General features: G+C 43.0%; 1 protein-coding gene across 1 annotated transcript in view; it reads right to left on the bottom strand.

Moving 5' to 3' along the window:
- NCKAP1L (NCK associated protein 1 like) overlaps positions 1-22,453 on the bottom strand; it is a 56,509-nt gene that overhangs the window by 19,452 nt on the left and 14,604 nt on the right. Inside the window, exons 10-22 of the mRNA XM_020966159.2 lie at positions 22,047-22,103; positions 21,231-21,327; positions 20,800-20,909; positions 20,200-20,332; positions 19,449-19,530; positions 19,209-19,267; positions 17,470-17,615; positions 14,085-14,217; positions 13,453-13,572; positions 8,451-8,596; positions 6,633-6,764; positions 5,372-5,590; positions 3,542-3,672 (exon numbers count right to left, since the gene is read on the bottom strand). Of these exons, the coding sequence (XP_020821818.1) occupies positions 3,542-3,672; positions 5,372-5,590; positions 6,633-6,764; positions 8,451-8,596; positions 13,453-13,572; positions 14,085-14,217; positions 17,470-17,615; positions 19,209-19,267; positions 19,449-19,530; positions 20,200-20,332; positions 20,800-20,909; positions 21,231-21,327; positions 22,047-22,103 (1,565 nt within the window). The remainder of the gene's footprint in view (positions 1-3,541; positions 3,673-5,371; positions 5,591-6,632; positions 6,765-8,450; positions 8,597-13,452; positions 13,573-14,084; positions 14,218-17,469; positions 17,616-19,208; positions 19,268-19,448; positions 19,531-20,199; positions 20,333-20,799; positions 20,910-21,230; positions 21,328-22,046; positions 22,104-22,453) is intronic.

Below are 22,453 nucleotides of genomic sequence, written 5' to 3'. Positions count from 1 at the left end.
CATATAATCTGGCTCTTTATCCCCAAAAAGCAGCAGAAAGAAAGAAGAAAGGGGAAAGGGAGGGAAGGAGGGCAGGAGGGAAGGAGGGCAGGAGGGAGGGAAGGAAGGAAGGAAGGAAGGAAGGAAGGAAGGAAGGAAGGAAGGAAGGAAGGAAGGAAGAAGGAAGGGAGAGAGGGAAGGAGGGAAGAACAGGGACAGGAAGGGAGGGAGGAAGGAAGGAAGGAAGATCCATCCCTCCTTTCCCCTGACAATTCTTGAATATTTCTACTTCCCTTACCCACAACTCATTCATTCAACTTCTTGTAGGCAATTTCAGTCTTCATTTTTGTCGTCTCTGTTGCATCTGATGCTGATGAACACTCCTTCCTTCTTAACGTTCTTTCCACCCATAGTTTCTGTGACACTCTCTTGTTCTCCTACCCCTGACCACATTCCTCCCTCCTCCAGTTCTTTGCTTCTCTTCCTTCTCCTTCCTTCCTCATAGGTGTTCCATAGGTTCTGTTCTGATCCTCTTTCCCTCTATCACCTCTTCCTTTGCTGATCTCATCTATTTCCATGGCTTCAATGATCTGCCCTCTGAAAATGATTCCCAAGTCTCTATCTGGCATCTGAACCTGGATGACCCACTAGAGCTACCATCTTTCCCAAAAAAAATTTGCTGAGCCTCCCTGCTACCCCATTTCTATTAATGTTCCTCTATTTGCCAAGTCACCCAGGGTCAACACCCAAGAGACATCTTTGATCCTTCCTTCTCTCTCATTCCTCACAACTCCACCAAGTCCTCCCATATTCTACCTCAGTAATATCACTTACATCAAGCTCTTCTTAGTCATAACTATCGCTACCTTTGGAATTTGAAGCCTTATTACATTTTGCCTGGACTCCTATAAAAACCTCTGCTCTTCTCCCAATCTAATGCAGCTTGCCAGTATAACCTTCCTGAAGCACAGCTCTAATTATATCATGCCACTATTTGAAACTTTTAAATGCCTCCTCCTTGTCTACTGCATAAAGTCAAGACTCCTCATCCAAGGCCTTCTTCATTCTCATTGCAAGCTATCTTTCCAGACTTATTTAACATTATTCCCTTTAATGTATTCTATGCTCCTACCAATGAGACTACTCATCATCCCCTGAGTACAGCTACACTCTCGCCTCAGTGCCCCTTTCCCCCCTCTTCATTCCCATCCTGAACAGGGATATCTCTTGAAATCCTCCTCCACCTTCAACAATCAGTTCAATTGCTATTCCTGCATGAATCTTTCCTTGATCCTCCCAGTGGACAGTCCCTCTTCTGAAGTCCCACCACACTTTCTGTTTCACATTATACTGATTTGTATATGTCTTGTGTCCTCCACAAGGAGATAGTAATTGCCTGGACATCAGGGTTTCTGTCTTATTTACCCTTAGTGCCTAGTACAATGCCTTGCTCTTAGGAGGTACCTAACATGTCTACAAAATGAATGTTGAATGTCCAGGCTGGGTTATTCTAGAGGCAGAGTAACTCTGGTACAGCTTCCTCTCTCTTCAGGAAGCATCACTCCCCCACTATGGCAACCTTGGGGAGACTAGGATAGAAGTAAGGAAGGGCAGTGAGTAGGGGTGATTGCACTGCCTCCCCATTGTCTCCAGTGAAGCCTGAAGTTGATACTGGATGCTTGTGGAGAACAGCAAGCCCCTGCCAGGTAGGAGGGTGATGGAGAAATCACACTGATAAGGCAGAGACAGTAAGGAGTCACTGGTAGCAGAAGTACACAAGACCCCTCCCCCCTCCAGGAAGGGGAAAAAGAGAACACACATGGAGGTAGGGAAAGGAGAAGGTCACACTATCATTCCACACCTGCCTCTGCCTCCAAGCAGGGTTACTTAGGGTTAAAGCTTGAAAGAAAGCAAGTAAGATGGTTTGCATGTCATTTCAGGCAGAGAAACAAGGGAGTTGGACGGCTTATCAACTGGCACCTGTTCTTTTAGCTATTTATTGTGATGGCTTCAGAACTTCCAAAAGGAAGAATGGCATCTGAATTCATTCTTCCCTCCCTCCCCCTTCTTTCTTTCTCCCTGTCTTCTTCCACCCCCCTTCTCTCTTTCTCCTTTTCTCCCCCTCTCCTCCCTTTCCCCTCCTCCTCTCTGCCTCCTTCTCCCCCTCCCTTTTCTTCTTTCACCCTCTCCAAATACACAAACATGAGCCCACCTGGTTAAGGCCCTAAAATCTCCCTATGGAAGAAGACACCACAAGCTCCCACCCACTCACCCCAATCAGTCCCCAGTCCCATGGTTTAACAAGGCTTACTAGAATAAGCACTGGATTTGGAATCAGAAGATGACTCAAGTCCACATCCCAACTCTGTCACAAGCTGTGTGACCATGGGGCCAGTCACAAACTCCCAGTTTCATTTCCCTCATCTTCAAGATGAAGGTTATAATACTTAAAAAGACCTATATCCCAGGCTCATTGTGCAGAAAGTACCTTGTATATATGAAAGCGTAATATAATTACAAGTTATTATTAATTTTCTTAAAACTGACCTGTGACTTCACCACTGTAGGAAGCTTGGAGTAAGGAATTCCCTCTATCAGGGCAGGTCATCACATTCTCTACAACTTATCATCTTAGAGAGCTACCTTGGACTGTGAGAGGCCAGAGACAGAACTTGAACCATGGGCTTTTCTGCCTCTGGGGCAAGCTCTTATTCATCAGTTATAGCCATTAATTGATTCTCAATCACTAATAATAGAAGAAAGGCTTTCCTGAGCTTCCAAATTCAATACCTTTTGCTTGACTTTCAGCCCATTCCCTCATGTTCTGGTCTCCATTTAAATAAAGTAATTTGTCTTGTAGAATAAAGCTATCGGCGTAGCAAGGTGGTGAAGTGGATAGAACTCTGGCCTTGGAGCCAGGAGGACCTGAGTTCAAATTTGACCTCAGACACTTGACACTAGCTGTGTGACCCTGGGCAAGTCACTTGACTCTAACTGCCTCAAAAAAAAAATAGGGAAAAAAATAGAATAAAGCTATTCAGAAATTTGAATGCTACTCTCCCTTTTCCTTCTTTCATCTTATCTTCCCACTTATCCCTTAAGCCAGCCATCTCTGGGCTGCTCTCTTTCTAGGCTCCTCTCTACTACCTCCCTCCTCCTTCTGAGACTGGAAAACGATGGGGTGGATAGGGGGAGGTAGAGTTGTTCTAAAATGGATCCCAGGAAATAGAAAACATGTGGAATGAGGACCAGAGAGCATCTAGAATGGGAAGAAGGAGGTGTCCAGAACGAGGCCCAAGGAGGAAAGAAGAACATCCTGATACAGGGGCAGGAGCACCAGCACTGGAATTAGAGGATCTGGGTTAGACTCCCAGCTCTTATTTACTAGCTATGAGCAAGTCTCTTCCTTTTTCCGGACCATAGATCATCTTTAAAATGAGGGGGTTGGATTAATTGACTTCTAAGTAACCTTCAAACCCTAAATCTATGTATGATCCACAGTCTGGGATGAGAATCTTGCAGGCCAGGCCCTGGCCTCCACCAGGCAGGCGTTCAAGCTCACCAGAAACATCAGAGAATTCTTCAGCACTGAAGCTCTGCTCCCCCTCCCTGGGGATACTGACAAATGCCTGCATGGCTGGGGAAAGAACGATGGTCCCACTGCTGGCTTGTCTCAGGAGGCTCTCCAGGTACCTGTGGGTACAGCCAAGAAAGTGAGGAGTGGAGTATGGGGAGGCCCTGCCTGCACCCTCTGCTATTGGGAGAAAAACACTCAGCTGGAAGCTGAGCAGGGAGAGGAGGAAGGGGTCAGGGTTCCACTAAACCAGAGTAGACAGTACAACATTCTAATTAACAACTCAAGCTGCCAACTCAAAAAATAATTGTCTCTAATTTGCAAGCCACTTTGCCTATCACTTGAATGACAATCATTTCATGTCAAAAGGCAAGGGACTTTCCTAGCTTTGCTTCCCTTGCCATCCACGTAACGCCCCTCTCCCTCCCAAAACCCAGGACTTGCTCAGTCAGGCTTTGTGGATTCATCTGAGATGAGAGAACTGAGTGGGAGTGACTCCTTTCTTGGGCTGAACTGCATCAATTAGAATATTAACATCAGGACTGAGGAAATAAGGGAACAAGCATTTATTAAGGTACCTGCTATTATGTTATCTATAATATAATTATATTATAACCACTATAATATCTCATTTGATCCTCTCAACAACCCTGGGAGGTAGATGCTACTATTGTGCTTGTTTTAGAGTTGAAGAAACTGAGGCTGATGGAGAGAGCAAGTGATTTGCCCAGGTTCACACAGATAAGTTGTCTGAGGCTGGATTTGAACTCCGGTCTTCCTTACTGCAGGACCAGCCTCCTACCCACTGAACCACCTAGCTGCCAAGGAGTATAGGAAGTCAATCTAATACAAACTTAGTATCTGGAGCCAAAGAAAAGTCCTAGGAATTCTAACATCCTGTTTCCAAATCTCCCTTTCCCTATAGGAGACAACCTGGTATAATGGAAAGAACTCTGGATGTGGAATCATTAAGACCTGGGTTCAAATCCTGACTCTGCCACTTAATGTTTCTATGACCTCAGGAAATTCTTCACCTTTCTTGGCCTCAATTCCATCATCTGTAAAGTAAAGGATCTGGCTGCAGGCTCTCTCATGTCCTTTACATTTCTAGACCCTATGCCATTTCTCCCCTTTTCTTCTGATTAAATGGAGAGGGATCTAGTTATGGCCAGGTCAAATAGAGGGAGCCTTGCTCGGCCATTCACCCTGCTGGCCCTACCTCATGTCTGAGACATGAATCCCCCACTCACCCATACACCCAAAACCAGCCCACTATGGGGGGCTTTTGAAAGTTGCCTGTCTCAGCTGATGCTGGATCAAGAGCGCCACCCAGTGGCCTCATCTATGCAATTCCTTCCAAAGCTCTGGGGGATAGGATCAGAAGTTAAGACCCCAGAGGAAAGAGCTCTTCTTAAGAGAATTCTACCCATGTAGTGGGAATAACCTACAAGGGGCTCATAGTTAGGCCTGAGAAATAGAGCACGCTTAGTTGGAGGAAAGGTGATGGTAACCACAAAGGAAGAGGATGGAATTAGAATGGGCATATAATGAAAAAAGAATTAGATTTGAAGTCAGAAGACATGGATTCAAATCCTTGTTCTTTCACTTAGCTGCGTGACCTCAAGCAAATCACTCAACCTCTCTAGGTTTCTTAACTCCTGTTTCATCATCTGCAAAAGAAGGGGGTGGACCTCAGCTCTAAATCTAGGGCCCTAAGTTAGAAAAGGGTTTCCAGAATGGAGAGAGAGTGAAAAGAACATTGAGTTGAAGAGAAAGAAGAAGAATGGAGGGTCAGAAGAGGGCAGAAGGAGATCTTACCAGTTGGTATAGAGGGTGGTAATGGTCTGCTCCCCAGAGGAGTCCAATGGCTGTGTCTGCTGCAGAAGAGCATTCCGGATAACCCGAGAAGCATCTGCACCCAGGAACTGGGTCAGCGACTGGATGAAGCCAATGTATGCCTTGACCCCAGCCAGTACTTCAGAGGGCCTCGAAATCTCCTGGGTTGTGGCATTGTAGCCAGCTAGCCACACCATAGCTCTGCAGGAAAACAGGCCAAGTAGCAAGGGTCCTGGGCTCCTAGTTTCAGTCCCGATCCCTAAGGCCCACCCCACCACCTTCCCTTCTTGGTGTACTAGTATTTTCTTCAATCTCAAAAGAGAAAGTAGTTGCACCTGCTATGAAAGATGTTGGAGTTTCATGCTTTGAGGTCCTGAAGGGGGAGGAAAATAATGGAACCCCCCACATACAAAGAGAAGTCATGAGGCATCTAGATATGGGACTGAAAAGTCATAGTAGCCCCTAACTGGCACCCTCATACACCTCTTAGACAGACAGACAGGGCTAGCCATACACACATCCTGTAAAGATGTCCTCCATTAAACTCTTATTAGTCATTTATACCTCAGTAGGAATGAGTTTGTCACACTCCTTCCTGAAAATAGGTTTTGATAGGGACACAGAGAAGAGAACATCAGGGCTTACTCCCTTGAGAGTCTGGATGGGAGGTGATTATCATCCAGGAAATTAAAAGAAAAAAGCAGAGAAAAGGAAGGCAGGGGGACCTTAAAGACAAATTTCATATATTTTAGTTTCCCTTAAGGGATTGTAGACACAATCCTATCTACCCCAGAGTCCACAGGAACTAGGTTTGGGGCAGGGAGGAGAATAGAGATCCTTCAGGAAAAGTATCATTCACATAGATACTGAGACTAGGAAAAGCAATTAGCTTTTGATTATATATATGAATTACCCAGAATAAATTTTTATTACTAAACTGTCTTCTTCCTGACCATGAGCAACCTTCTTTCTCAGGCTAGCCCAGGGAAAATATACTATTAATTATAGCTTCTTTACAACCTAATTAGGAAGGTAAAGCTGTGACATCCACTATCATGACCACAAAATAAATATGTATGGAACTTATTCTCCAAACCAGATAGAGATGATTTTGGGATTATTATTTTAGATTACCCAGGTGAATTATACTAGACTACTTCTTTCCCTCAGCATGAAGACCTAAAGACTGTATTCTAAAAGTAGGGGTCCTCCGGGTTTTCTGGGAATGAGGAGAGCACGATACCTGTTGAGCCGTTCTTCCAGATGGCTGCTGAGATACTCAGAAGGGAAGATGGTGTGCTCAAACACGGAGAAACTGTGCACATGGTTCATGGTCAGAGCCAGCTCCGTCAAGGTCAAGTGTAACTTGTCCATGCTTAGAGAAATTGATTAAGAGTAAGGATCAAGTTGGACCAGATCGAGAACCTGAAGCTTCAGATCCCACTTCCCATTCTACCTAACCCACTCATTACTTACTCAGCTCCCTCCCAGCTCAGGGAGAGGATTTAAGGGACTCGAATCCCAACACATCCTCTAGAGATTTTCAACCTATGCATATACCTCCACCCTCCCTGCAGGCTACACTACGAAATTCCATGGCTATGCATATGCTGATACATGGCATGACTAGAAGGCTTCTAAAACACCCTATGGCCTCCAGATCCATGCAATGCTAGTGAAAATGGGTAAAAGGCAAACGACAGGTTCAGGTGCTTTCAATCAATCAACCTTGGTGCCATCGTTAACTTTTCACTCTTATTCCCTCCCACATAGCCAGTCAATTACTAAATCTTGCCATTTCTTTCTCCACAACATTTCTTTGATATGTTCCCTACTCTCCAGTTACATAACCACCACCCTAGCCTATCACCTGGTCTCACTTGGACTACTGCAATAGCTTCTTAATGGTCTCTCTGCCCCAAGTTTCTTCCCATTCCAATCCATTCTCTATGCAGCTGCCAAAGTGTCACAGGTCTGACCATGTCATCCCCCTACCTGATGAGCTCCAGTGGCTCCCTATTCCCTTTAGGATAAGGCGCTTATAAGCTCTTCACAAGTCTTGTGTGAACTGAGGCAAAGTGAAGTGAGCAGAACCAGGTAAACATTGTACACAGTAACAGCAATATCGTAACAATGATTAACTGTGAATGAGTTAGCTACTCTGATCAAGACAATGATCCAAGACAATGCTGGGGGAGCCATAATGAAAAATGCTCTCCATCTCCAGAAAGAGAACTGATGAACTCTGAGTGCAGATTGAAGATTTTTTCTCTTTATTTTTCTTGGGGGACAGGAAAGGTGTTTTGCAATACAGCTAATATGGAAATGTTTTGCCTCACTTCACATGCATAATCAATATCATATCGCTCACTTTAAGGAGAAGAAGAGAGATGGGAGAGAGAGACTTTGTAACTCAAAATTTTTAAAAAATGAATGATAAAAATTGTTTAATTAATTGGGAAATATTTAATGAAATAAAAACATTTTTAAAAATTTTTTAATTTTTTAAAGGGGCAGCCTGGCCCCTTTCTATCTTTCTAGTTTTCTTATATATAACTCCCTTCCACACATTCTACAATCCAGTCTTATTGGCCTCCTTGCCATCCCTCATACACAATACTCCCATCTCTATGTCTGCCCCTCATGCCTGGAATGTTTTCACCTCCACTTTTTAGAATCACTGGCTTCCTTCAAGACTCAGTTCAAGGACTACCTTCTGCAGAAGGCCTTTCCTGGTTCCTGGAGCTGCCAATGCCTTACCCTCAAAGGTATCTTATCTTCTTTCTGAATGTATCTTTGCTTGTACCTATTTATGTACACACATACACCCATTGGAACATAAGCTCCCTGAGGGCAGGGACTATTTTTCTTTGTATCCCTTGCACTTAACACCAAGCCTGGCACACAGTAAGTGCTCGTAAATGCTAGTTGATTGATTGATGCTTTCCCAACACCTGTCTCTGTACCCTCCCCACTACCCTTCCTTCTTGATAACGTCAACCTCCCTCTTCCCATCCCTTGCCCAGTTTCCAGCTGGCCCCCACCCCTAGACATTTCTCACTTCGTAACAACACTGCGGTTCTTTCGATGACTTTCAGCCCCTGGCTTGTCCCTCTCAGGTTCCCCTTTTTTAGGGGTCTGCTTATGTTTCATGGTCTTCTTGTTCTTGGCTTTGCTGATGGTGGTGGCACAGTGCTTAGGCAGCAGCTTTCAACACAAACAGTTAAATGGGAGTGGGCTAGGTTTCTCAGGTTGCTTTTTTGTCCATATGCTTAACACCATAATTCTTCCTCTAGCCACCTTCTATCTTTCCTCTCTCCAGCTCTTTCTTTTCTCTCTCTTTCTCCCTAATGGGGACATATTTGGATAGGTTGTATTCTATTTTTCATTCTGGAAGGGCTTCCAGGAAGACAGAGGAATAAAATCACAAAGGGTACCTAGCTCCTTAATATCCCCCCCTTAAAAAGAGCAGAAACAGAAATAACACAAAAAAACCAAAACTACCAGAAACCCGAGAAATAAATTTGTTTTAGGAAAAAACAAATTCAAAGAAATGAAAGCACAAAGACAGAGTTCTAACACAAGGAAAATACTGGGGATGAAGAGAGGCAGAAGAAGTAAAAAGAAGATGCTCAAACACTTACAGAAGGACCAGTAACAAAACTCAGATTTCCTTGGGCCACAGTAAGGTACATAATGAAAAACTGAAGGAATTAAATAAGCAAAAAAAAGTCATGAGATGAAATAAAGAAGGATTTTACCACAACTAAGAAATCTTGGGACATGATGATAAGGAAACTCAGCAGTTTGGAAATAGACACACATAGTGTCAACAAGACAATGGACCCAACGGAAGGGGAGGGAAGGAACAGAATTATTTTATTCATATGCCAGATTAGAAAAAACAACAACAACAACAGAAAAAGCATGAAAAAAGCTAACTATGCAACTAGAAAAAGATTTGTAGTTCATTGGATAAAGCACTGGTCAGGAAGATCTGCATTCAAATCCAGCCTCAGATACTAGCTTTGTGACTGTGTGCAAGTCATTTAACCTCTATCTGTCTCAATTTCCTCATTTTTAAAATGAGGATAACAATAGCATCTCCCTCCCAGGGCTGTTATGAGGAGCAAATGAACTATTAATTGTAAGGCAATCTTGCAAACCTTAAAGTGCTGCTATATAAATATTAGTTATTTTGATTATAATCAAGAGTAACTAATCTAAATACAGCAAAAAGAGAAATTTTGAGAATGGCTTCCCAAAAATATGGGGGGGGGGGGAAGAATGTGACTACTATATTTCAGAAAATCCAACAGGAAAATTTCCCACAGAAACTGAAAAAGAGGGCTAGACAAAATTCATAGGACATCAGCAAGACAGAACCCAAAATTCAACTTGCCTAGATTCACCATCGTCAAGCCTTAAGAATAGTACAGCAAAAGGTGGCAAAGAAGAAGAGAATCATATTTTTCTATCTCGTTTATCCCTCTATTCACAGAATCAGAACTCTCAGGCTAGCATTGCTTTTTAAGAATCAATTTGTCAATAGCCCCATTTCCAGGTAGTACAAGGCCTCCTGGGGGAGGTTATACAAGGCTCTATAATGATTAAAAAGACTGAGATTTCACAGGATCTGTTTCAAGAGTAGGCTCAATAGTGATAAGATCAACTGCCTAATTGTGGAGTCTGTGGAACCAGGTACAGGGTTCCACAATAAGACAATAAGTAAGTGATATCTACTCAGCCAGACCACCAGAAGACTGATAACATATTCATCAAGAAAGTGACTGTTCAAACACACAGAAGCTTTGTAATTGGCCCATTCCAGGGTCTCCTAACCCCAATAGGTAGAAAGTTCTTACCAGTGTCTAGCCACCAACTCACTTTATTTTATCATTCTCTCTCTCTCTCCATATATATATACATATATATATATATACACACACACATATATATATACACACACACATACATATACATCTCTCTCTATATATATATACATACATATGTGTGTATGTGTATATGTGTGTATGTATGCATGTACATATAAAATTTTATACTTTCATATTGTAGCATGAAAGTGATATATAACTTATAATTACTTCATATTTTACATAAAGACATAAAATCCTTCATGTAGAAATTACCATCCATCATCTGACTACCTTCTCTTCTAAATCCATTGTTTTGTCCCTTAAACACCAACCCTACATCTGCCTCAGTTCTTCACTAGAAGACTCCGTAGTCAGATACTATTAGGCATACAGAGAAGGGAATGAAGTTAATGCCCCTCCCCAAATGTGACAATATAATTTAATGGTTCAAAATCTGTTTTGTCCTTCAAAGGAGTTGGCTCAGGAACTGCACATTCAAAGCAACTTTTGTCTGTTTCAGAAAATCAAATTTATCCAAGTATAGCAATTTGCCACTAATAAGGACATTCAAGGAATGTACCACAGGCTCTATAGATGAGGGTTGTATGTGTTCTGAGCCAAGGCACTATGATTGGAGTAAAGTGTGCAGGATACCAAAGGGACAACTTTGAAGGTAAAAATGCACATCTATGTGGATAAGTTATGGTATGTTTATTAAGTCAGTCACATTACATTAGGACCTTAGTTCTCACACCATCAGGCGCACATGCAGTCAAAAAATATCTGTTGAATGATGAATGAACATGAATAGCTCCTACTAAAATATACATGTGTGTATGTGTGTATAGAAACTTTGTCATCTCTTCCTTAAACGAATTACTTGGATTTTCTGTAATGTGCATTATCTCCCCCTCCCCCATTAGCAGTTCCCATTCTCTTTCTTGTATGATGGGCAAGGGCACTGGAATGAGTCTGAGTTCCAGCTCTAGCGCTTACTAGCTGTGTGACCCCAGTTGAATCACTGTATCTCTCTGAACTTCATCTCTTTCATCTATAAAATCGGGGTTATAATATTCTTACTGCCTTCCCCTATAGGGTTTTTTTAAGGAAAGAAACCTTAATGTATTATATAAGTATGATACTCCTATACCCAGGGGGCTTGGGACAGTTACCTAAAGGACAGCTCTGTGACACTCCCTTTGTGGAGGGAACTGTGACTCTTGATTGCCTTAAAGAAGCCTATGACACTGAGCCTATGACAGTGCGGGGGAGGGGGAAGAGAGGAGAGGAAGAGGGGGGAGAGGGAGAGAAAGGCAGAGGGGGGGAGAGAGAGAGAAAGAGAGAGAGAGAGAGAGAGAGAGAGAGAGAGAGAGAGAGAGAGAGAGAGAGAGAGAGAGAGAGAGAAGGAGAGAGAGAGAGAGAGAAGGAGAGAGGAGAAAGAGAAGGAAAGATAGAGAAGAGAGAAAGAATAAGAGAAGAGAAGACAGAGAGAGAGAAGAGTTTTAAAGAGGTAGAGCAGGAGAAAACATTTGAATGGCTATTGGGAGTACCTGGAGCCATAGGCATGTGGGGAAAGCTAACCCCACAAATGTCCCTTAATTCCAAGCACCTGCACCCTTAGCGACTGTTAAGAGTGGACTTCTCTGGTAAGAGTATTCTTTCCTTGGGTGATCTGAGATTTTATCTCACTCTTTAGTTGAAAAGTCAATTTACCTTTGTATATTCTACCATTTACCCTCATCTGTAGATCTCCCCCAGTTTCTGATTTATGGAGTTCTGGGTTTTGGTTTTTTGTTTTGTTTTTTATAAACTTGTTTGCTTGATATCTGTTATCTTCTGTATAACAAGTGTTTGGTAGGAGGGAGCTAAGCTGTCCAAGAATGAGCTAGCTATTACCCACCCAGTGGAGGAGTGGGAATAATTCCCACCTGAGAAAAAGTATCTTTTATCATGAACCTCTAAAAGGGCACTGTACCCCTAGACTGCAATTATCTGATATGAGAGATATATTCTAGCCCAATAACCCTGTTAGAGACAGGAAAGTGGAGGAGTAAGTGCCCAGCCACAGCCCTCCTCCTACTCTACCCAAGGTGAAAACTGCAGTCTCCCTTGGAGACATGGAGTGGGTCATTCCAGATCTTATTTATCTAAATATATCCCCGCAACGTGGGCTGTCCTGGGTCCCTGTAGCCTGGTACCATCTGTCACAGTTGCACCCATCAGCACTCCGTTACCTGGTCTTCCACTGAAACATGGCCCTCACACGTTGCCTGGTCCATATGTGTTACATAGATGCACATCATTAACATGCATCCCATTACATAAGTTGTTATTATTATTACTCCTTCCTCCACATCTCTTTCTAATGCCCAGCAAAGGGCTCAGTTCCTAGTAAGCATTCAAACACCATGAATCTGTCTGTACATATGCACACACAAACACACACATGATTCTTCAAAGATTGTGTCCACATTATTAAAGCAACCACAAAGCTAAGAGAGAAACACACATCGCCCAAGAAGCATGTAGAAAACCACAGGTCAGCAGCAAAGCAGGTTCCTTATTTCTAAAAACCTCTGCAATTCCTGTTCAGCCACCCATAACCAGTGCAGCATGAATCCGTCAAGAGTGGAAGGGAGGGAGGAAGAGAAAAAGGAGGAAGAAATCAACAAAGAGGAAAGGGCAGACCTGAGCACAAAGATAAGGAGACAAAAATATTGCAAAAGGGAGGACCCTGAGAATGAAGAGATAGGGCAGCATCAGTGTGCAAATGGCCCAAGAGACAAGGAGAAATGAATGAAAGATAACAGGAGAAAGGCACAGATACAGAAGGAGCCCTAGCTAGGGGTTTGGAATCCTGGCATCCATTAGTAACTTGCTTTTGATGTTGAGCAAGCCAAGTAACTCGGAGTCCTCAGTTTCCTCATCTGCAAAATAAAGGGGCTTACCTAGATGACTTTTATGCTGTTCTAAATCTATTATTCTAAGAACCTAGGCTACAAGGTCCAATTTAGGGACAAAGACTTACTACAAACTTACTACAAAATGCTGCAATATGGAATACCCAAGCCCTGGCTTTATCCAAAGAAGAAAATTGAAAAGACATGCAGCATTTAAGGGAGAGGTAGATGCTTAATTGATGGTGGAAGGTTGGCAGGGGCAAGGGAAAGGGCCTAGCTCACACACCTGCTCACTCAGATTTCGCTGCTCAGCACAGATATCCAGGACACAGTTGCTTGTTTGCTTAGCCAGATCTTCCAGGAAGGAATTGCAGTAGTGAAGGGCATGGTTTTTCAAGTGAGGATACTGAAGAAAGGGATAGAGACAGGAGAGGTTATCACCAAGAAAGCCTGTCTCACCCCACAATGCTACATGGACCCAGACTCCCAAAGTACCAAAACATCCACCTTTGAGCTTAATTTGAGCCACTTTCTTCTTTACACAGAAAGGAAAACATAGGCACAGGGAAAAAAGATGCCTCCAAATACATACATACATACATACATACATACATACATACATACATACATACATACATACACATGTATCATATTATTAAAATAAGTCAGTTCAGGACCTAAGTGTCCAGCTTGGCTTCAGGAAATTAGCTTTCTCAGTCAGGGATTTGAGGCAAGGAGTTATAGAATCACCAGATCACTGATGAGGTAATCAAGGCCTAAAGGAGCTAAGTGACTTGCCCAAAGTCACATAGGTTGTAAGTGGTAGAAACGGAACTTGAATCCATATCCTCTGACTCCAAATCCAGGGCTTTTCCTACCACACCAAGAGCTAGCGTAGTAAGGGGCCCAAAGACCCACCTCCTCTGGACACATCTCATGGGTACAATTGGCAAAATGGGCACAGATCAAGGGGAAGACAATGGCATAGCGCAGCATGGTGGGCTCCTCCAGGGACAAAGCAAACATCTTCTCAAAGGTACGGAGATGAAAGCTGTAAAGGAAAGATAAGGAGCTTATACTTGGCATTACCCAGTGCCCTCAACTTGAGAGAGAGCACCCAGGAATACTGACCCTCCATATTTGTGGTATACCATAAATAACACTGGATTTAGGGTCAAGAACCTTGGGTTTGTTTGGGTTTTTTTTGGGGGGGGTTGGCTAGGCAATGGGGTTAAGTGACTTGCCCGGGGTCACACAGCTAGTAAGCATTATGTGTCTGAGGCCTCATTTGAACTCAGGTCCTCCTTAATCCAGGGCCGGTGCTCTATCCACTGAGCCACCTAGCTGCCCCAAGAACTCAGGGTTTGAAACCCTGCTCTACTGGTCAAGTCCCTTTACTTGTCAGATTGCCTCAGTTTCCTCATCTACATAATGGAGATAATAATGCCTAGATTACCTGCCCTCACAAGACTATTGCATAGAGCAAATGAGCTAAAGAATGTTAAATCACTTCTCATACTATATAGCACTATATATATATATATGTATATATATATATATACATACAATACAACATAATGCACTCTTTGCTGTACTTCTGTTTTTATTATTGTATACAATACAAAGTTAACTATTAAGCTGTGTTGCTGTCTTCCCTCTTACTAAACTATAAGTTCCTAGAGGGCAGTGATTATGTCTTACTGAAATTTTTTATTTCTCTGCACTTCTTAGCACAGTGTTCTAGAGACAGCTGCCCCAATCACTAGCGATTTGTTGTTTTTAGAGTGTTAACTTGCTCCCCTTGCACAACTTTCTCCTTTCTGTGTCTGAACTCTTTGGAAATCCTTCTCTCAACTTGAAAAGCCCTTACATTTGTGAACTCATATCCCTCTCACCTTTCCAAAAGGACATTCCTACCCTTTAGAGAACCTTCCCTGATGAATTCCAGGAAATTTTGATCTCAGGTAGACTCAGAAGTCTGCTTCTTCACTTGCTATCCCATCCACACTGATATATTTATTATACCTTTGATCCTTCAAACATCTGCAGTTACCTGCAGATCACTGGGGAATGCTCCTCAGTCTTTTCTACTCCCACCATAATGTAAATTTCTCCCAGGCAGACATCTTTTCAAGCCTCAAGCTTCATTGTTGTGCAGTAAGTACTCTTTACTTAGCAGTGTGAGAGATGAACTCTCAGAAGGTCGATAATTCTTGATTATTACTTTCAAAATCCTCCCCCGCTCAGACCCTGTTTTTAAGCATGTAACAGAAAGAATAAGCCCTGCCCCATCAACCTGAGCCGTTTGCCCTTGGCCTCTTTTCTCGTCTCTGGGATAGGGGAGAAAGGGGGAGTTGGGGAGGATTTCAGTTTCCTAGGAATTGCCTAGCTCTTGGGAATTCGGCCCTAAACCCCTCGCCCCCTCTTGATGCATCAGCATCAGGTTTACTGAATGGGAGTATGTGTGCTTGGATTGGCTGTACCCTGTTTCCTTGTCTTTGAAGTTCGAGCTTAGAATGTAAGCCCACCCCCCAGTTAAGGGGATAGGAAGAAATTACTTCTCACTTAGAATGTAAGCCCACCTCCCAGTTAAGGGGATAGGAAGAAATTACTTCTCACTTAGAATGTAAGCCCACCCCCCAGTTAAGGGGAATAGGGGATAGTGGTGGGTGGGGACTTGTTTGCATTAGGGTTTATTAGGCGTCTCTTGTTGCCTATCAGCCTCTCTGTCCTACAAGCAAGGAAGGAGCAGACAGCCATCTTGCGAGATTGTAATAAAGGTAACCTTTGCTTTCCACCTTGAGAAGTCTCTGAGTTTAATTTGGGTTACGATCGCTGTCCCACAGAGCAGTGAGGGCTTAATACAGTGCCTGACACATAGTAGGCACTTTTAAAATGCTAATTAACTGAATGCCGCCTGTATCCCAGAGAAAGTTAGCCCATCTCCCCATCTGCCAGACATTCTACTCTCCAACCTTCTCAATCATTCCCATCGATTTCTTTTGAATCACCAAAAGGCATCCATGTCATTTTTTTTAAATGAGACCACCAAAGTGGAAAGAACCTGGAAGGGGTTCAGAAGATGGTGAGGAAGAGGATTTTAAAAGGAGAAGAGAATAGAAAGATAAATTATCCCAGAGAAACTTTACCTGATCTCCCTCAATGACCTCATACTCAGGAAGAAACTTCCCCCTAAAATCGCATGGAATCTTTTGTTGTATGTTGTCCGATGTTCTTATATTGCATTATTGTGTAAAATAGTTATCTGTGTCTTACTCCCCACCAATCTGCAAGCTCCCTTTGGATAGACTGTGCCTTATGTAAATTCTGTGTTTCTTCCAGCCCCTAGCACTGTAATCTGCATACAGTGGGTGCTTAAAAAATGTTTGATGAGCAAATGAATGAATGGATTCAGGTGCCCAGAGAACTGTTCTATAACAGTGGTGACCAACAACCCCATATTTCCACTGAGAAAAGAATAAGTAGCAGAAATGTAAATGAAAGGTGTCAGGACTAACAGAGACACTGATGGATTCTGAAATGGGGGAGCAAGAAAGGTTAATGCATCTCGGTCCCAAGAGATCCTATAAAGAAAAGGGTTGTCTTTTGTGAACCTAGGAGGCAGAGCATGTGTTAGATTGAATAACTTATTTTTTTTGGTGAGGAGAACAATGAATTTCCTTGTATTTCCCTTGTTTGGAGAGGAAATTAGATAATCAATGGTTATATAAAGATGTGGGTAGAACAATCAAAACCACTGTGCAATGAGGGGGCTTCCTGATCCAACAAAGGGAGCAAGAATAATGGTTCTACGAGGCCTAATGATGATAATAATAGCTATTATCATACCTGGATTTAAATCCCACCTCAACTAGTCACTGGTTGTGTGACCCCAGTGGGCGGTCACATAATTATAATAATTACCAACTCACCTTAACATAGGATTTGATGTTTGCAAAGCACTTTGCATGCATTTCCTCACTGAGCCTCACAAAAACCCTACAAACTATCTCTTACTCTTACCTCCATTTTACAGGTGAAGAAGGTCATGGCTCAGGAAAGTTAATGTGACTTACCTATGGTCACAGAGCAAATAAATATTTGGGGTGGAATTTAAAACCAGATCTCTCTCGACTTCAAGTTTAAGGTTCCTTTTGATTTAAGGTTCCTACACTATACTGAGTACCCCCCCCAAAAAAAAAAAGAAAAAATATTTGTATCTTGCTGGGACCAGTAAAATCCTACCAGCAGAACAGAGGGAATGATACAAGGGCTGGATTTAACATTCTGACTCTGAACATACCAAAAGATGGAGAGATCAGAGGTCTCCACCAGTATCTCCTCCACCGAGTCCAGCATTCGAGAGTGGAAAACTATGAGGTTCATCACTTTGGCCAAGTCAGGGTTCTCATACAGGTGCAGAGGGGCCTTGTTCACACTGGTGTATGCCTGTCATAGACAGAGGGAAAAGAGAAAATAGTAGGCATGGCCCTCAGGATGATCAAGGCTAGGGACAGCCAGTCTAGACAGTAGTTCTAGCCTAGGCCCTCTTCTCTTCTTCCGATACCTTCTCTTGGTGACCTCATTGGCTCCCATAGGTTTAACATTGCATGACATACATGTATAACTTAAGCTAATAAAGTTTAAAACTGTACTGAGATTTTGGGGACTATATATATATATATATATATATATATATATATATATATACATGTATATACATGTGTGTGCATAAATATATATACATATATTGTATAATACATATATATATACATGTATCTACAGATATATACCCACATATACACACATACATATATACCTACATACATATGGGTATACATGTACATACACATATACAATATACACAAATACACATATACACACATATATAATATACATACACATATATACACATACATATACACGTACACACACATAAAACGTATCCACCGCCAGTCTCTACCAAGTACCAGTGGCACATCACCAGTTGCCTGGTAGACCTGTCAAACTGAATGTATGAGAGACACCTCCAATTTTCTCTATTGAAGGTACCACCAGCCTTCCAGTTTCCCAGGCTCATCCTCAGCATTATCCTGGACTGTTTACTCTCTTCCACCCCACATATCCAATCACTTGACAAATTTTCTTGCTCCTATCTTCACCATATCTCTCATCTCTAACCCCTTCTCTCCACTCACATGGCTACCACCTTAGTTTAGGCTGTCATTGCCTCTTGCCTAGATAATTGTGACAGTATACTAATTGATCTCCCTGCCTCAAGTCTCTCGTCACTCTAATCCATCCTACACACAGCTGCCAAAACAATTTTCTTTAAGCACAGATCTGACCATGTGACTCCCCCACTCAATCAACTCCAGTGACTTCCTTACTGCCTCTAGAATAAAAATGTAAACTCCTTTGTTTAGCTTTTAGAGCCCTACAAAAACTGGCCCCAATTTATCTTTCCAATCTCATTGCCCTCCCACATTCTGCAAAAGTCCAAATTGGCCTTCTCTCTGTTCCTTACATGCACCACTCCAACATCCATCTCCTTTCCTTTGCATTGACCATCCCACTTGCCTGGAATGTGCTACCTCCTCACCTCTGACTCACACAAAGAGTCCCTCCTCTCTTCAGTTAAGATCCAGCTCAAGTACCACCTTCTACTTGAAGCCTTTCCTGATTCCCCCTAACTCCTAAAATACCTTGTACTTAAATATGTGCTTATATATATATGTACACACACACACACACACACATATAAAGCATACACATATAATGTATATGTATATATACATATATTTTTCATTTTATATTTATGCCCTGTATATATTTATATACATAATTGTCTCCTCCATTAGAATGCGAGTGTCTTTGAAGTGGGGATTGTGCCTGGAACATCACAGGTTGTCAATTAATACCTACTGATTCATTCATCAAGGTTGGGATGCAGGGTCAGGAGAATGGGGAGAAACTGTGGTGAGAGGTTGGGTAGGGGAGGAGGGGAAGAGATACTAGGGGAAGCACATTCATTCCCATTACCTGTAGTCGGAACCAGTCCAACCTCAGTCCAGAAAAATCAAACTTTTCTCCAGTATCAACTGTGAAGAAAGAAAGAAAGAGAAGAAGTTTGAATGGCATCCCAGTAACCAAGATTCCCTAGAATGCTAAGTGTTCTGTCCCTATCTCCCCTATCTCAATAGACTAAGATCTCCAGAGACCGAGACTCCACTCCTTCCTCCCCCACACCTCAGTCTGCTGCCCTCACCTCCCTCCAGTCACCTTGTTTGAGGTTAAGAGAGGAGAGAGTGCTGACAAAGGAGGACATGATGATGGATTCCTCTTCCGGGCAGACTGACAAGTTCTGGAAGAAGAGTAAGTAGAGAGGAGGGTGCGATGGGCACAGAGACCCCACTAGAGAAGTGAAGGTTCCCAAGGCTCAGCTGATACTGTTACAACAGGAAGAATTTATCACGAGGGAGAGGGTTTGAGGAATAGGGCTAAAGGAAGAACTACTCTATAAGACTCAAAGACAACCTTCTTGGATTCCCCCTACCCTCCTAATGCCCTAGCAGCCTCCTTCTAGACATCTGCTTCCTGTTGTGGTGCAGTCTCGGTCTTATTTGTAGTATCCAAGGAGGAAAAAAAAAGTCAGTGACTCTAATCTCCTTTTTGCTGATGCTGAGTCATTTTTTTTTTCAATTGTGGCTGACTCCTCGTGACCCTCTTTGGGGTTTTCTTGGAAAAGATACTGACTTTTCCTACTCCAGCTCATTTTACAGATGAGGAAACTGAGGCAAACAGAGTTAAATGACTTACCCAGGGTCATACAGCTAGTAAGTGTCTGAGGCTGGATTTTAACTCAGAAAGATGAGTCTTCCTGACTCCAGGCCTAGCACGCTATCCATTGTGCTATCCAGCTGCCCATCTCCTTTTTACACGTGAGGAAAATGGATGAAGTCCTTTGTCCCTCTAAGCTGCCTCACGTGGAATGATTCAGAACAGGGATACCCCCACGGTCAACAGGACATACCTGGATGATGTCACTGAGCACAAGAGCATCGAACCTGGCAAGGTACTGCAGGTGATAGCGCTGGATGACTTTGATGTGCCTCTGGATCAGACCTCTCACTTCCTCCAGCAAGAAAAGCAGCTCTGCAATATGCCTAGAGATAGATAGAGGATTGGGAAGCAAGGTGAGGAGAGGAGAGGAGAGGGAGGGAGAGACAGAGACAGAAAGACAGGGAGAAAATTCAGACTTTCTGAGGACATCTGAGTCTCACCTGTAAAATGAAGGCCTTGGATTATCGAAAGGGCATTGAATCTAGAGTCAGGGGACCTGGTTCAAGAAATCTCCCATCACTGTATCATCTGGAGCAAGTCACTTACCTTCTCTCTGGGCTTTTGTTCTGTAAGGTGCAGGGTTTGAAAGATCTCTAAGATCCCTTCCAGCCCTAAATCTACACTCCTGTGATCCTCCCAGCTCCAACTCTATGCTCATATGCTCTGTCCTCCCTGCCCCCTGCCCAGTCCTGACAGCCAAGAGCTTCAGCCATACTAAGCACTTCGAAGGGAAAGAGTAGGCCCAAGCTCTCCTTTTCCCCTGTCAGGAAGCCCTTGCTCAGGAACTCACGGGTCAGCATAGTCTTCCGGGGTCTTCGTCTTAGTGACATTTTCTGCGTGGCGAATCAACCAGTTGACCTCATCCCGGATAAAGGACAGAGCCAAGAAGGCCAAGAGGGCCTGGCAAGAGGGCAGAAGCAGTATAAGTTTTTGAACTGCAAAGTGAGTCCTGAAGCATACACACGATTCTCACCATAGCACATATGAAGACAACTTCACGCAACAATAAGAGTGTTTGAAACACTTTAGTGCAGTTTTAAGCTTTAATAACTTAAAGATAACACTCCAATTTATAGTAAGCATGTTTATAGCAAGTGTCAATTACTAAATTGGGCCTCATCACCAGGTTCTTAGAATCATAGGTTTAGAGGACCATAAAAGGCATCCAGTCCAACCCCTCTACCTTTATCCCTGACCCTCCCTGATATTTCTACAGCTTGCCTTGGGACCCAGGAGTCCTGGTTCATCCATTAACACAGTCTCCAGCTCCTTTACCGCAATCCTCAAAAACTGTCGGCGCTGGCAATGAAATTGGCCACTGGGAAGAAGAAAAGGAGTAAGAAGAGAGACTCTTGCCTCTACCCAGGCAAAATTTGGGAGGGATGAAGGGCAAAAGGGTGGGGGGAGGGGGGAAGGAGTAAACTAGAGATGAAGATTATAATAATCCTTTGTGTTATAGCAGGCCTGAACAATCTGCGGCCCACAGGCCACTTGCAGCATGCCAAAGGATTTCAGGCAGCCCATGAAAAATATAGAAGAAATGTAGAGGAAAATGTAGCGGAAATCCTTTGGCAGGTCAAAGCTTGTACCTGCCTGTGTTACAGGTTACAAAGGTTCTTTTCTTTATCTCATTTGAAATTAACAATTAAGTGACATAATAGAGAAAAACACCTTGCAAAATCCTAAAGCACCTTATAATGTTAGGTATTATTAATAATAATAATAATAGCCTTATAAGATAGACAGAGGAGATACTATTTTCCCTGTTTTATAAATGAAGAAAATAAAGTTACAAAATTCGCTTACACTAAATGACATTGAAAACTTGAACCTAGACCTTCTGACTTTAAGTTGAGTGTGTTTTCCAGGGCACTATACTGGCTGTCAGAGAAAAGGGGAGACTTGTGGGTAGTAAGTGCAAGCAGCACACTGGTCAGGTTGAAGAGTGTGAGAGAAAAGCAATGGGGGTAAAGCAACAAGGAAGGGGAGCACAGGAGAGCATGGGGACACTTCATACCCACCTGGGATACCTCCTACCTGTTATTCACCACATACTCTTTGCTTTCCTTTATATCTGTCACTCGTTTGCCATACCTGGGTATTGACATAAGCACAGCAGATTTGGGGAGTCACTGGGGCCTGTCTTTCTGTGTAGACCCAATGTGATCTCACCACCTGCCTAACCCACTGTAGCAGCCCATTCCAGCTTGGGAAAGGGCATGTGCCACCCTCCTAGCTCAACCCTTCCCTTCCAAGCCCCCAGCTTCAGAAGATGCTTTCTTTCCTATGTCTGGCTCTCTCTTATGTCTGGTTCTCAGCCTGGGCTCCCTTACCAATACTTATGTTCCTATTGCCTGCTTCCTATCTAGTCTAGATTACTTTTCCCCTTATACAAGGAACCTGAGAAAGAGGGAGTCTAAGTTAGTCATGTAAAAAATGTTAAA

This window comes from Phascolarctos cinereus, unplaced genomic scaffold (genome assembly GCF_003287225.1).
Source record: "Phascolarctos cinereus isolate Bilbo 61053 unplaced genomic scaffold, phaCin_HiC Scaffold_1;HRSCAF=81, whole genome shotgun sequence".
Classification (NCBI taxonomy): domain Eukaryota; kingdom Metazoa; phylum Chordata; class Mammalia; order Diprotodontia; family Phascolarctidae; genus Phascolarctos; species Phascolarctos cinereus.
The sequence above is the reverse complement of the archived record's forward strand: the minus strand, read 5'-3'. Positions and strand labels throughout refer to the sequence as shown.